This window comes from Halteromyces radiatus (assembly GCF_025201355.1).
Source record: "Halteromyces radiatus strain CBS 162.75 chromosome Unknown BX664scaffold_3, whole genome shotgun sequence".
Taxonomy (NCBI): domain Eukaryota; kingdom Fungi; phylum Mucoromycota; class Mucoromycetes; order Mucorales; family Cunninghamellaceae; genus Halteromyces; species Halteromyces radiatus.
The window spans coordinates 1,288,620-1,303,656 of record NW_026251689.1 but is presented as its reverse complement, the minus strand read 5'-3'; the positions used below and the strand labels follow the sequence as shown (position 1 = coordinate 1,303,656).

The 15,037-nt window shown below is 32.4% G+C and overlaps 8 protein-coding genes across 8 annotated transcripts; 3 read left to right on the top strand and 5 right to left on the bottom strand.

Annotated features, from left to right (window-relative positions):
- Positions 1–229: 229 nt before the first annotated feature.
- On the bottom strand, positions 230–1,460 carry BX664DRAFT_260167 (anthranilate phosphoribosyltransferase; the record flags this gene model as incomplete). Its single annotated transcript, XM_051540623.1, has 4 exons — positions 230–571; positions 641–664; positions 764–1,120; positions 1,197–1,460. The coding sequence occupies 4 exons, from the start codon at positions 1,458–1,460 to the stop codon at positions 230–232; spliced, it is 987 nt and encodes a 328-aa protein (XP_051401409.1).
- An 820-nt stretch (positions 1,461–2,280) lies between these two features.
- BX664DRAFT_328588 (uncharacterized protein) lies at positions 2,281–3,199 on the bottom strand. The gene is made up of 5 exons (XM_051544629.1): positions 3,002–3,199; positions 2,792–2,935; positions 2,657–2,696; positions 2,492–2,557; positions 2,281–2,418 (listed from the first exon to the last, which is right to left on the bottom strand). Exons 1-5 carry the CDS (start codon positions 3,136–3,138, stop codon positions 2,347–2,349), a joined length of 459 nt encoding a protein of 152 aa, XP_051401408.1. The 5' UTR covers positions 3,139–3,199; the 3' UTR covers positions 2,281–2,346.
- Positions 3,200–3,403: 204 nt separating this feature from the next.
- Positions 3,404–5,206, bottom strand: BX664DRAFT_328586 (stretch-activated Ca2+-permeable channel component-domain-containing protein). The gene is made up of 3 exons (XM_051544628.1): positions 4,603–5,206; positions 4,111–4,524; positions 3,404–4,050 (listed from the first exon to the last, which is right to left on the bottom strand). Exons 1-3 carry the CDS (start codon positions 5,183–5,185, stop codon positions 3,422–3,424), a joined length of 1,626 nt encoding a protein of 541 aa, XP_051401407.1. The 5' UTR covers positions 5,186–5,206; the 3' UTR covers positions 3,404–3,421.
- Positions 5,207–5,564: 358 nt separating this feature from the next.
- BX664DRAFT_328584 (peptidase family M41-domain-containing protein) lies at positions 5,565–8,094 on the bottom strand (the record flags this gene model as incomplete). The annotated part of the gene is made up of 2 exons (XM_051544627.1): positions 7,047–8,094; positions 5,565–6,960 (listed from the first exon to the last, which is right to left on the bottom strand). Coding segments are annotated over exons 1-2 (2,239 nt in total), but the record flags the coding sequence as incomplete, so codon positions are not given.
- Positions 8,095–8,366: 272 nt separating this feature from the next.
- On the bottom strand, positions 8,367–9,223 carry BX664DRAFT_328583 (cytochrome c oxidase subunit VA-domain-containing protein). The gene is made up of 2 exons (XM_051544626.1): positions 9,015–9,223; positions 8,367–8,858 (listed from the first exon to the last, which is right to left on the bottom strand). Exons 1-2 carry the CDS (start codon positions 9,085–9,087, stop codon positions 8,521–8,523), a joined length of 411 nt encoding a protein of 136 aa, XP_051401405.1. The 5' UTR covers positions 9,088–9,223; the 3' UTR covers positions 8,367–8,520.
- Positions 9,224–9,927: 704 nt separating this feature from the next.
- BX664DRAFT_328581 (uncharacterized protein) lies at positions 9,928–11,889 on the top strand. The gene is made up of 9 exons (XM_051544625.1): positions 9,928–10,111; positions 10,177–10,268; positions 10,349–10,430; positions 10,500–10,801; positions 10,865–10,955; positions 11,021–11,140; positions 11,222–11,319; positions 11,378–11,560; positions 11,630–11,889. The coding sequence occupies exons 1-9, from the start codon at positions 10,004–10,006 to the stop codon at positions 11,703–11,705; spliced, it is 1,152 nt and encodes a 383-aa protein (XP_051401404.1). The 5' UTR covers positions 9,928–10,003; the 3' UTR covers positions 11,706–11,889.
- Positions 11,890–12,421: 532 nt separating this feature from the next.
- On the top strand, positions 12,422–13,985 carry BX664DRAFT_357439 (translation initiation factor eIF 4e-like domain-containing protein; the record flags this gene model as incomplete). Its single annotated transcript, XM_051547956.1, has 5 exons — positions 12,422–12,900; positions 12,976–13,048; positions 13,140–13,234; positions 13,308–13,597; positions 13,669–13,985. The coding sequence occupies 5 exons, from the start codon at positions 12,422–12,424 to the stop codon at positions 13,929–13,931; spliced, it is 1,200 nt and encodes a 399-aa protein (XP_051401403.1). The 3' UTR covers positions 13,932–13,985.
- Positions 13,986–14,160: 175 nt separating this feature from the next.
- BX664DRAFT_328574 (Prefoldin) lies at positions 14,161–14,921 on the top strand. Its single transcript, XM_051544624.1, has 5 exons — positions 14,161–14,251; positions 14,337–14,407; positions 14,479–14,603; positions 14,679–14,739; positions 14,820–14,921. Exons 1-5 carry the CDS (start codon positions 14,185–14,187, stop codon positions 14,868–14,870), a joined length of 375 nt encoding a protein of 124 aa, XP_051401402.1. The 5' UTR covers positions 14,161–14,184; the 3' UTR covers positions 14,871–14,921.
- The last annotated feature ends 116 nt before the right edge of the window (positions 14,922–15,037 follow it).

Sequence of the window (15,037 nt, the reverse complement as noted above, 5' to 3'; positions counted from 1 at the left end):
GGCGATCTTTTTTATTTTTCTGCTTAAAGGGAGGATCATGATGATCAAATGATAATTCAAATAATGTAGTACAAATATGTTGGTAATATGTCATTGGCGGGAACGGAAGATTATATAAAAAAAAAAAAAATTATATAAAAAGGAAGGATGATTCAATATGATGTAGATATGGAAATAATAATAAATAGGATATATATATATATATAATCTAACCTAAATCTAAACTAGTCTATGAATGTTTTTGTTGTAAAGCAGTAGTTGCTACCCTAAATGCTTCCAGTACTGATTTAGCTTTTCCAGATTGAATAGATTCCTTTGCTTTGTTAACACCATCTTTGAAATCCGAAGCAACACCTCCGACTACCAGTAACGCAGCTGCATTCAACAATACAAAATCCAGGATCGGGTCCCCTTCCGGTAGTTGATTATTTAATAGTCGATCTAATGTTTTCGCATTTTCATAACAATCGCCTCCTTTCACCTCTGCCAAAGGATGTGTTGCAAGTCCAAAATCTGTTGTAGGATGTAATGTACCAGTAGTGATATCTCCATTTTCGTGTACTCTCCAATACTATAACAAAAATGATGATTAGATAAATATGATCATCTAACTTCCATATAGAGAGAGAGAAAAACTTACGTTTGTATCACCAGAAGGACTAATCTAAAAACAGAGTGAAATCAAAAAAAAAAAAAAAAAAATCAGTCTGTGCGTTTTTTTTTTGCATTATCAATATGATTCCACTTATTGATTTTCTTTTACCTCATCCAATTTTTCATTTCCACAAACCACCAAAGCACCACGTACACCAGTTAATTTCAAAGCATTTGCCATCAAGCTACCAATCTGGGGAGAATGAACACCAACCACGACACGAGCAGGTTTTGCAGGATTACTCATTGGGCCAAGAAGATTAAACACAGTTGGAATGCCAATTTCTTTTCTGAGAGAAGCGACATGTTTCATAGCAGGATGATATGTTTGTGAGAATAAAAAACAAAAGTTGGTCTTATCAAGGATACTTGCTACTTGTTCCGGTTCTACTAATCCAATATGACATCCATGTGCTTCCATTAAATCTGCCGAACCTGATTTAGATGATGCTGCACGATTTCCATGCTATATATAAAAAAAAAAAAATTATATATATATATATCAATCATCCACTTAAACTATATATATAATATAAACTTACTTTAGCTACTTTGGCACCAGCACCAGCAGCCACAATAGATGCAGTTGTTGATACATTATAAGTATCATGTCCATCACCTCCAGTACCCACAATATCCACTACGTTGCCTTCTACATGTTCATAGTTTTCATAAGGAATCAATCTAGCATGACTACGCATGGCCTTTGCACAAGCTGCAACAATCACAGGATCAGAGTCTTTATTTTGTAACCGTAAACCAACTAAAAAAGCAGATATCTGACTATGAGTAGCGTTTCCATTCATAATATCATTAATAGCGTCTTCTGCATCGTTCGCTGAGAAATGGTGTGGTTGATGAATAAGGATCTTGAGAATGGATTTCATATCTGTAGGTAACTTTTCAGTTGAAGTTGACATTATTGTTAACAAAATATATAAAAAAGAAAAAGTAAAGAACAAAAAAAAAAAGAGATATAAAAAAAAAAGGGAACAATGCTAAAAAAGAAAAAAAAAATGATAGTCGGTGAGTCAATCAAAAGCCACTTTCAGCTTGTTCATCTTTAAATCCGAAGTTGCGAACCAATAAGAGTTGGAAGAGATTGAATGACAGATGGTTACAAAAGTGTATCTGATGAAACCTTGAATGTACTTAGAAGGAAGGAAAAATGAGTCTTTTTGTCTCTATCTAATACTTGGTTTGATCGCATCGATAGCAATGTTTGAAAAAAAAAAATAATTATTTGTTCTCTATTATCGTTGTGATGTTAATATGGATAAAAAAAAAAAAAATTCGATATGCGTAACTAATTTATGATCAAGAGGATTTATAATAAAGCACATTTATCAATGGAGAAATATTTTATCCAATACAACCCACAATCCGATGGAGAGGTTATAAAATAATCATCTGCATGGTCCTCATTGACATTATCATCAATCAATCTATCAATTAGTGGAATCATCATTGTTCAATGCATGAAGATTGTGGCAGATGTCCATAAATGGAAAACAGTCAAAGTTGCTGTTATAGTGTCACTAAATGAATAAGTTTGGCACCAATTCAACCATGTTAGCAATGACATGAACAAAAGATAATATCAATCTCGCATCATCATCCAAAAAATAATAATAAAAAAAAAACAAGGTAAATATATCTTTTATTTCATCCATTATCATAGAAAGTAATATCCTATAACTTGGCACTATCAGGATTGACCCTTAAAAGGAGCTGTTCATTTTGCCTAATAAAATCCAATGCACGCTATAAACATCCAAAAAAAAAAAAATGAGCATCTTATACTATCATATTGGTCTTCTTCTTTCTTTTCACTTACTTCGTGTCCACCTGCTTTTTCAAATAGAGTCACCAGTCGTTGTGCAAGAGCCAAATCACCTTTCACCTATGTTAGTTAATAGAATATGATATGAGAAAAAGAAACTTCATTTTTCTCTTGTACTTTTTTTTTCAGCTCTATCCCATAATTTTTTTTTTTTTTTACCTTGATACGACGATTCACATAAGCCTTGATAGCAGTCAAACTAAATATCAAAAAATCAAAATCAAATAAATATATATATAGTGAAAGAGAGAGAGAACATACAATCGCTTTAACTAAACTTTTTTTTTTTTTTACCCTCCAGTAATAAAATTGAGAACATCATGATCTTCTACACGAATCTTGACCACCTTGACTTTTTTCTTGTTGAGAGCATCACGTACTTTTGCTTCATTCTTAGTAATAATAGGTTGAATCTCGTTTCCTTGAAATAAAATATACCTATAATAATAAATATAAAAATAAAAACCACTTCTACTTGAAGCGTGAGAATATTTTTTTTCTTACCAAGTAGTACTTGGCTTTCGTTTCTTGGTTACACTTAAAATAAAAAATCCTTTCACTGGAGGCCATAGAGCTTGGTCTTGACTAATTTGTCGATCGACTTCAGGTAAGATGATATCAGATACAAGTGTAGTCGCCATATTTTTCAAAGATTGAAAAGAAAAGAAAGTGGGAAAAAAAGAAAAAGAAAAAAAAAAAAAGGAGAGGAAAAAAAAAAACAAAGCAAAATAAAAAAAAAAAAAAAGGCGCTTGCACCAGATCTTTTTGTGGGCATTTCACATGCAGCGGGTGGGAAGTTCGGTTGCATTGACGAATCAAAAAAAGTTATTATCAGAACGATTCAAATCATCATTGAACACAATAATTTTCTTATTTTATTCATTCTAATATATAAAAAATCTTTTTGAACTACATGTAAACTAGCTATAATGAATAAAATATAATATAAAAAATAAACAATGAAATCAATAATGAAGAAGATAAAGATAATCGGATGCCATGAGAGATCACTAACAAGGATACATTCATATTCAGTCGATTACAAGTGGGTCGATTTATTCCAAGAGATCCATTGACTTTCCAATAACCATATTGTTGTCGAGCAAGATCATCTTCAGGACAATTGAATTGTAGAAAAGGAGGACAACTTTGCACAACTTGATAACATACATCAATACATGGGAGTAATTCTGTCCATTCACCAGGTTGGTAAGCTGAATCAATCCATGGGTTTCTCGAACTTCCATTAGCAACATCGCGTGTCGAGATTGTACTTGATATTGAAGTGCTATTGTCGGTACACCTTGGGATGGTGACTGCACAGAGCCATCGTTTGTAGTCGCGATAACAATCATCACAATTTCGGACTAATGAGTACTGAGTATTGTTGCAGTTGAATTGTGATAATGCTGTTGCAAAAGGTTCGAATAATGCCTGTGCTTGTTGATCATAAGAATAAGTAATATTCCATATATCATGTGTTGGATCTGTAGGTACACTATATGCCACATCACTGCAAAAATCAAGGTTGTACATCATACGACAATTGGCATCTATGAAAAAATAAGGATGTTTATCTTCTTGTTTTTTTTTCCATTTTCTTATCTTCTTACTTGACTTGGTATATATTTTTAAAGGTGTTGCAGTCCCAATAATGGTAGTAGCCGGTGTCGTTGGTGATGAAATAGGTAATTGCTGTTGTTCTACCATGTATACTGTATAATTTTGGCCTAAAGTTAAGTTGGATATCATGATTTGTTGTTGTGTAAGAGGAATACCATTTTGTTGCCCAGGATGACCTCGTTGAGTTTCAGTGACGTTGATAGAATAACCTGATACCTGGTACGATTTTGCCGCACAATACGAATATTCTAGTTCCTTGGGCATATTTTGTGTTACCAGAGCTGTAAAGTTTGGTTTTGGTTGCTGTTGTGTAGAATAAGGTGGTGAAAGAAATAATGCATGTGTATTGTCTGTATCGTCCAATGTCAATGAATCATTGTCACCATGAAGAGGATGCATCCACTCTGATAAAGAACGAAAAAAAAATAAAGATTAGTTTTTCTCTAATATATATATATATATATGTATATGAAAATACTTACGGTTAGTGGATATACCTAATTCGTATGTCCATTGTCCAGTCCAACCAGTTGTTAAAGTAGGAGCTACCACACCAATCCATAGATCCGAGATATGATCACCTTGCCAACTGATTCGACCGGGTTTGGTATCGTCTACAGTATCATTATTTTGATTGTTGGTGGGTCCAGGAAGGGTATTGCTGCTCGCTTTAGATAAATAAAGATCAATACTGGGAATGTCACCTTGGTAATTGGACGGTGGAGAAGGTTGAGAACAACTTGTTAGGGTTAAATAAACACTATTGGTACTGTTATCCATGATTGTATTTGGTGCTCGTTTGTTGTTCAGAATGCCTAAACCAATGCTGAGATCGTTAACTTGACCATCAAAACTATTAAAGTAAGATAGTGTCTTTTCTAAACTTCTCGCTGTCAAAGTGTTTCCTTTTGTACTAAAGTAAAAATGGTGTTGAGCACCTGATGTAATGTTGGAGGATAAGATTTGATTATTTTGTAGAGGATTGGTGGACTGAGCTAGTATGATGGTATCATGGACAAACGATAATGATAGTATTGTTGATATAAAGAGATGTAAAAAAGTCATGTCACGTTTCTTCTTTCAGATAGAAAAAAAAAAAAGAAAAGAGAGGAATAAAAAAAAAAAAGCGATAGAATGGATGGAGTACTATTGAATGGCCGAAAACACCCTTTTTTGGAAAATGAAAGACAGAGATCAAAAATGTCAGATTCACAGATCTATAAAGAGGATTTTATTACAATTTCATATATGTATATTTATATATATAAAAAAACACAATAACAAAAACAAAAACAAAAACAATAACAATAAAAAAAAAGGTTATTGAGAATAAATGAGAGGAGAGAGAGAGAGAGAGTAAAAAAAAAAAAAAAAGAAGATAATAAGACTTCTATTGTCAAATTTCTATTGTCAATGTATATATAATATAAACTATGATGAATTGACTTCGCCAGTACTGGGAGGAACATCTTCAGGGAAAGGAGGAGGAGCTTCAACCTAGATTATTAATATATATATATATATATATATATATATATATATATAAAGGATCAATATATAGAAAATGTTTTTTTTTTTTCAAATAATTACCTTTGATGGTTTTCTAACGTATTCATCATATACAGTCTTTTCTTTGAAAGGACGCATGCCCAAAGTATTTTCAATATCTTCACGAGTAATCACTTCCTTTTCTAATAAGAGTTTAGCCACCTTTTCCACATCTGCCTTCTTTTCGGTAAGTAAGTCTACTGTCCTAGTGTAAGCATCAGTCACCAATTTACGAGCTTCATCATCAATCAGAGATCCAGTTTGTTCACTGTAAGGCTTTTGGAATTGTTGTTCAGAGTTGGGATCATGGAAAGATAAGGGTCCAACCTTGGGATTCATACCATATGTTGTCACTTGTGCGTAAGCAATCTTGGTTACCTTTTGTAAATCATCTTGAGCTCCTGTTGTGATAGAACCAAAGAAGATTTGTTCCGCCACACGTCCACCAAGAGTCATACACATACGATCAGCCAATTGTTTTTCAGAATACAAGTATTGATCCTTGGGTAAGTATTGAGCATAACCAAGAGCAGCCACACCACGAGGGATAATGGAAACCTTTAATAAAGGATCAGCATGTTGTAAATACCAACCAGCAACAGCATGTCCAGCTTCATGATAGGCCACTGTCTTCTTTTCTTCAGGGGATAATACACGAGATTTCTTTTCCAAACCAGCAATAACACGTTCAATAGCTTGTTCAAAATCAACTTCTTGTACTTCATCCTTTTGATGACGAGCAGCAATCAAGGCAGCTTCATTACAGACATTGTGAATATCAGCACCAGAGAAACCAGGTGTCAAAGCAGCAAGCTTGCGAGATAGTTGTTCCATATCTTCCGTTGTTTTGATAGGTTTGAGATGTACCTTGAAGATTTGAGCACGACCACCAATATCAGGACGATCAATAGCAATATGACGATCAAAACGACCAGGACGCATTAAAGCAGGATCCAATACATCGGGACGATTCGTACCAGCCAAAACTACAATATGTTCACTTGATCCAAAACCATCCATTTCCACCAATAATTGATTCAATGTACTTTCCCTTTCATCATTACCACCCATTTGTCCACCTTTACCACGAGCTTTACCGATAGCATCGATTTCATCCACGAAAATGATACAAGGAGCATTCTTCTTCGCATTGGCAAATAGATCACGAACACGAGATGGACCAACACCAACAAACATTTCCACAAATTCTGAACCAGATACACTGAAGAAAGGAACTCCGGCTTCACCCGCAGTAGCTTTGGCCAAAAGTGTTTTACCGGTACCAGGAGGACCTAAATGAATACAAATGAAAAAAAAAAAAAAGATATATTAAGTTGATGAATCATTCTTTTTTTTTTTTTTTTTTTTTTTTTTGTACCTGATAGAATAGCACCACGAGGAATAGTAGCACCTAAACGTTCGTAAAGAGCAGGATTCTTCAAAAACTTTACAAATTCCATAATTTCTTCTTTAGCTTCGTCTGCACCAGCAACGTTCTTGAATTTGACCTTGACATCAGTTTCTTGATTAAACATTTTAGCTTTGCTTTTTCCAATGCCAAAGATGCCTTGACCACCACCGCCAGGACCACGTTTAGTCATATAATACAGAACACCAATCAAAAGCATGGTAGGAGCAAAGTGTAAAGCAGTATTGAGAAGACTGATTTCTTCATGATAAGAGACAGGAATACGTTCAGCTGAAGGGATACCCAATTCATTTTGTGCATCATCCAATTTGCGTTCGAATCCATCTACCGAGCCAATACTGAATACAAATGTTTGTTGCGAAGCCACACCAAGTGAGGTAGATTCAGGACGAAGATGTACACGTACACGGTTACGGTTAACTACTACAAGACGATCTACTAGACCTTTATCTAAAAGTTGTGTTCGGAATCCTTGCCATGTAATTTCACGAGAGTTTTCACCAGGAGAGGATAACTTCCACAGTAACCAGGTACCAACAGCAGTTCCCAGAACCATATTGGCATTGATTTGTAATTCAGGAGGTTTGTTACCGCTACCACCATTGTTGCTTGACTTTTTGCCACTGTCAGTATTATTGTTGTGCTTGTTGCTGTCATGTTTCGCTGAACCTTCTTCAGAAGCTTTCTTGGATTCAGATGATCGTTTGCTTGTTGATTTTCCAGCATCTTTTCCAAAGAATCCTTCGAAACCTTTGGGAATGTTGAAAGGTTTGCCATCATTATTACTGTTTTCCACCTTTTTACCATCCTTTTCCGAGGTAAACAAACGACGCTGTGAAAGGAGACGAGATCGAAGTAAAGTGGTTGATTGTAAGCTTTTTACATGTTGAGGATGTAAAGATCGAGAACCGATCTTTCCGAATCGAGAAAGCATTGATATACTTAGAAGAATTAGATTAAAAAAAAAAAGAAAAAGAAAAAGAAGGACAGAGAGAAGAAGAAAAAAAAAAAAAGAAAGGAAAGGAAGACGTAAGAAAGAGAAAAAAAAGGAACCTAAGAAATAGAAATTTCGAACCCAGGGTCAACCGATTTTTTTTTTTTTTGACTCAAAAACAGGGTCAATGTTTGGATATCCGATGATTTTGAAACAGCCATTAAATATTATACAATAAAATCAACAGTAAATATGCCATATCAGAATCAGTATGATACAATATAGTTCTTTAATTATGATCTGATCTATATATATATATATATATATATATTGAGTTAGTAGTTCGACAAATCCTTTATTCAATGATGTAAAAAAAAAAGACATTTTCTAAAAGTAGAAGTATAAAGTGAAAAAAAAAAGTGATATGACAAAAAAAAGTGATAAGAAAAAAAAAAACTATAACAATAAATATAAGGTGATGATGATCATTTAGAAGCCCAATTCTTCCTTAGTCAAAACACCCAATTCATTCTTGAGAGGAGCCAATTCTTGAAGATATTGTTCGTATTGTGTTTCGTTTTCAACCTTTTCCTTGAGACCTTCAAACACACGGACAGCAGTAGCATAATCATTGACACGACGAGAAGCCTTAAGAGCAGATTCAACAACGCTGACAGGAGGTACCAAATCGTAAGCAAAAGCATTGTTCAAACCACGTTGAAGTTCAAAAAGATCTTCAACACCATCAAAGAAACGGACATAACGTTCAGTCAAAGCATCGTAAGATTCGTCTTCAACGTCAGCAGAATAGAAACGTTTGCTCATACCTAGATTCAAATATTAATACAAAGAAAAAAAAAAAAGGAAGGAGTCAATATTTCATATGTAAAAAGATCAATGATATTGCACAATGAAAAAAAAAATCCGAATTTTCAATGTAAATAAAAATAATAATAATAATAAACACTTTATCGTTGCCTTACCCATGGGACGAGCGATAGAAGAGGTGCGAATGACGGAAGTACGGGCGGCACTGGCGATAGTAGCACGAAGCATTATGGATGATAATTTAACGAAGGTAGAGAAGGGTGTTAAAAGGAAAGAAAAAAGAAGGGAAAGTAAAAAAAAAAACAAATTGCAAATAAACACACCGCGTTGGGTTATACCCAACTGGCCCACTCAAACAACCACCCCTTCATCCTCTACTTTATTTCGACGTCAGAGATTTTCAGTCACAAAAAAAAAAGTCATCCGTCTTTTTTTTTTTTTTTTTTTTTTTTTTTTTTTTTTTTGGGCCTGAAAGAATGGGATGGATTGATTGGTTATTATCATTACCAAAAAAGGACCAAGTGGTTTTTGACACTTTACATATTTTTATTATAGTGCTTAAGCATATCAGATTACTTTGTATACATTAGAAAATAATTTAAATCATTTATATAGATGTTTATCAAATCAAAAGTCTTCCATTCCTTCCATTTTTAAATTCACTGATGGCATCAATTTTGGAATATTAAAAAATATTTCGTAAGGATTCACTACATACTGTATATTATAATGTCGATCATGCAGTATCACATAACACTACCGATTCTTTTGATGATCGTAATGTCAATGATCAAGTCAAAACACTATTTATAAACCCAAAAAAAAACAATAGTTTATTTAATCGAGTGCTTTATTTCAACCATATGGATAGATCATCATCATTCAATCGTCATCATCATCATCTTATTTACTTCCAACTTTTCTGCTCTGACTTTACAAAATAAACGTTGTTCAACTGATGTTGTAAATGGGGAAATCATTTGCGAGCTTCAATCACTTTTTTTTTTAATGATTCATAGCGGACTTCAAAATGAAATGTGTTTCTTTCCAATTGCTTTCAGCTTTTTTTTTTCTTTCTCTTTCTATTTTTTTTTTGTTTGATATTGTTCGTTGTCCTTTTCAACATTACTGATATTTCTTGCTCATGTCGGCCAATAATAATGATAACCAAAACAATACTGAAGAACTTGAAGAAGGTTCTCGTAACATTTTGTTAGCTATTGCTGGTCAGTTGACAAAAGGCATGGATTTGGTAAGTTTACCCCTTTTACGGTTTTCTACATAACAAATATTCACATTTTTATTTATTTATTATAGCAAAGAGTAGCCTTACCTACTTTTGTACTTGAACCTAGAAGTATGTTGGAAAGGATTACTGATTTTATGTCCCATCCCGAACTTCTTTTCAGGTAACAACATTATTTTTTTTTTTTGTATTGAGGCGGCGTAATGTTGAATATGAATTAACCGTGTTTCTTTTCCGTTTTAGTGCTAGTAAATTGGATGACCCTGTTGAACGATTCGTTGGTGTTCTTCGTTATTACTTATCTGGATGGCATATCAAACCCAAGGTAACTAAAAGAGCATGCTAAAAAGAAAAAGAAGGAAAAAAACAAATATTTATAATAAAATATCAATAGGGTGTCAAGAAACCATATAATCCAGTTTTGGGTGAATTTTTCCGTTGTCAATACAAGTACTCTGATGGAGCTGAAGCTTATTATATTGCCGAACAAGTTAGTCATCACCCACCCATGTCTGCTTATTTTTACACTTGTCCTGACCATCATGTTTTGATTGCAGGAGACATCCGTCCAAAATCACGATTTTACGGCAATTCAGTTGGAACTATCATGGAAGGTGCTTCTCATGTCATTTTGACAGATAGATACAATGAGCGTTATGATATTGAAATGCCCAATATGTATGCTCGTGGTGTTTTGTAAGTAACAAATGGAAAAATCATCCTTCATATACTCACTTTTATTTTTTTTTTATATATAAGGTTTGGTACGATGACCATTGAACTTGGTGATAAATCAAAATTATCATGCAAATCTAGTGATTTATCATGTGAACTCGAATTCAAGACAAAGGTAGAAAAATAAAAAAAAAATACCAATAAGAACAAACTAATACAAATGATTATTTCTATTTCTAGGGGTTCTTCTCTGGTCAATGGAATTCACTTGTAGGCAAGATCAAAAAGGAATCTACACAAGAAGTTTTATATGAAATCAGTGGACAATGGTCTAATGAAATTTATATTAAGAATTACAAGGTATGATAATAATAATAAGGTTGTGAAAACAAAAAGAAAACGATACAACTTATATATATTTTTTTTTATTTATATTAATAGACATCACAAAAAGACGTATTATTTGATGCGAAAACGGCAGTTGCTGTACCTAAGACTGTATTACCCGAAGACCAACAAAAGGAATATGAATCTAGAAGGTACATTCAAAAATATATATATATAAAGAAACTAACAGGTATTTATTTCCATTTAAAGACTTTGGTCCAAGTTAACAGAAGCTATCAAAAATCGTGATATGGATGGAGCAACTGATGCCAAAACGTCAGTGGAAGATGCACAAAGACAATTAGCAAAAGAACGTGAAACTAAAGGTATTCAATGGAAACCACAATTTTTTGAAGAACATTATGATGATTTCCAATTCAAAGGATTGAAAGAGTAAGTAAATTATTTTTATTCTATTATATGTATCTTATTCTTTTTTTTTTTTTTTTTTTTAATAATTAGTGTGGATCTGTCAGATACTACCCAATTGAAATTAAAGATGCATCAAGCCATTTTTCCCACAGCTGAACCATTATGATATTGATTACCCATTAGATTAGTGTACAATTCCCTATTTCCCCCCTTTTTTTATATATATATATATACACACACACACAAGACCATACATATAGTCAGTTTACACTTGTTAGTCTTTTATTAGATGATGAATCCACTTTTAGGTAGATTTTTTTTAAAATAAATAAGATATTCTTCGTATAGAGACATACTTATATTTTTTAATCTGTATGCAAGCCGTAGTTCGGCGATTGAAAGAATCATTCATCATACAAAGGAAGCATTTGGGGAAGTATTTTAATCATCAGCCTCGTTTATTTCGAATTATATAATAGAATGAGAAAAATATAAGCTATGATATAATTTTATTCTATTTTACTAATTAAAAAATTAATCATATATATATTATATATTGATTGAACTTACATACTATTCTTTTTTTCAACTTGTTTCCTTCCCCCCTTATTCTCGTATCCAGAAATAAAAAAAAAATAAAATAAAAAAAAAAACGGCGTTTAAATAGTAATAAAAAAGTAGGCAAGAGAAGAGAAAGAACAGGTGGGATTTTCTTTTTCTTCTTCTTTCTTTTCTTTAACTACATCATACAAAAGGGGTGAACTTTTTTTTTATTTTATTCCTTATTATTATTCTTATTCACTTCTTTATTTATACCTTTTCTCATCTCTCTTGATACTTTATTATATCATTCTTTTTAAACTATTATCACTTGGTAACATGATGGGATTAGAAGACGATGAAGTTAATGACAAGGCTACGACTACTGTGACAATAAATGATACTTCCAAGGAATCGGTTACTACTACTACTACTACAACAACAACAACAACAACAATGCCAGCAACAACTTCTACTCATTATACCAATACCAACATACCTTCTAGTAATATCAGTTTATCACCTGCCGTTTCCGCCTTTCAACAATTCTGGTCTCCTCCTTCTATGGCCAATACTTCTGTTTTGTCTTCTTCGCCCAAACTCTCTTCTTCCTCTCTCAGCAATAATGCTCACAATTCTCATTATGATGCTTCCTCTCACACTTTGGAAAATGGTTCATCAACAATGCCTCCCATAGTACATATCAAAGATGGATACATTTACAAGGATAAAGTAGTCATTTTGGATCAAGAAAGAAAAGAACAACTTTTGAAAGTAGGCACTATCTTGTTACAAGAAGAATGGACTTATTGGTATGATAGGTAAGTTATAATAAAATAACAAGATTTCTTACTTGTTTAATAATAATATCTTCAATTTTCGAATATATTAACTAGATATGTGCCAAATTTACCTGCATCGGAATATGAAGCTAATCTTCAAATTATATCAACGGTTGGTACAGTACAGGTAAAAAAATGATTCCTTTTTAGATATATAAAACTCTTTTCTTTTTTTGTATGATCTCTTTACTGATAAATATCACATTGTCTAATTATAGAAATTTTGGTCTGTGTACAATAATATTGATGGTCCTGAGAAATTGGGTTTTAGAAGCAATTTACATTTTATGCGCAAAGGTATCAAGCCAATATGGTAAATAAATAAATAAATAAAAAATAAAAAAAAAAAGAAAGAAAACAAATTCATTTATTATTTAATAATATAGGGAAGATCCAAAAAATGAATATGGTGGGTCTTTTAATTTCAAGGTCAACAAAAATCAATCACCTATTGTATGGAGAGATCTACTGGTACTATTGATTGGTGAAAAAGTGGAACATTGGTTAAATGATACAGTCTGTGGGGTATCCGTATCATCAAGACAACATTGTGACAATTATCAAATCTGGGTTAGTAATGGACAAGATAAGAAAACGGATCAAGATAATGCTGCTGTCAAAAAAGCATTAGCTGATCTTTTGGATCCTGCTGAAATTCAATCATTTTACTTCAAGAGTAAGTATCATCATTATCATCATTTATCATCATACTAAGCTATCTTTTTTTTTTTTCTTTCTTATATATAGTTCACAAAAACCATGCTGCATTCCAAAAGGATAGTTCTACCAATTCATTAAATAGATCGACTGGCAATAATACATATATCAAATACAATAATAGCAACAATGGATCACCTATCATTCGACCTCCAGTTCTAGGTGATATGCGACGAAAAATTACTGAAGAAAGCATAGAAAAAGTCGTAGCTGATATTGAACGGTTAAGTTTGAAACAAAAAACCATTAGAAAAGTCAATAGCAAAAGCTCTATAGTTAGTTCCTCTTCATAGTCTAGTTTATTATGCATCTTTGAAATAAAAAATAAAATAAAAAAAAATTAGCATCATGTTTCTTTACTTTTTTATTTTTATTTTTATGATCTATTGGTTGAAATAAAAAAAAAGAAAAACCTGGGTTATGATTGGCCAATTATTCACTGCTACTTATTTTTTTTTTTTTTTTTTTTTTTTTTTTTGGTGGTAGTCACTGATTCTTGTACTGACTTGTTTTTTTTTTTTTTTCTTTTTAATATTTTGTCGCATTATGTCACTCTCAGTAGTAGAAGCCAAACTTGAAGCCGAATCAAAAGCTTTCCAAGAATTACAAAAGGGTAAGAAAAGATAAATAGGAAAAGAGTTGGATGATGACTTGAGTTCGCGTGTCTTACCTTCCTTTCTTTTTATTTGAAACATAAGAGTTGACAAAAGCCATTGAATCAAGACAACGATTAGACTCACAACAACAAGAAAATGAACAAGTACGCAAGGTAATAAATGAAAATAAAAGATAGGGGATGATACTGTAGGATTTTGTGTTAATTTTTTTTTTTGATGATAGGAATTTGAACATTTAGAAGATGAAGCCAATATTTACAAACTCATTGGTCCTGTGTTAGTTAAACAAGAAAAATCGGAAGCTTCATCCAATGTCAAAAATCGTCTTGATCTGATCTCTAGTGAAATGTACATAGTCATAATAAAAAAAAAAAAAAGAAGGAAACAAATCTGACACTTTATTTTCTTTTATATAATACATAGTAAACGGGTAGAAGGTCAACTAAAAGAACTGACTGAAAAATCAGAGAAGAAGAAGGCAGATGTAAGTACTATAAAAAAGAGAAACGACGGATACATTGAGTACTAGAGATACTCACGCTCTCTTTTTATTATTTTACATAGATCACGCAATTACAAATGCAATACCAACAACTTCGATCTGCACAGCAATAATTATATCGTATTCCCTGAAATAAAATAATCTTTTTTTTTTTAATGGTCGAATTTTGATACGGTTTTTTTTTTATTGATTTATTTTATTTTGATGGTTGTTACGTGTTTCTTTTTTTTTATTGAATTTATTGGTGGTTGGCATGATGAAGACGAATTTGGATAAAAAT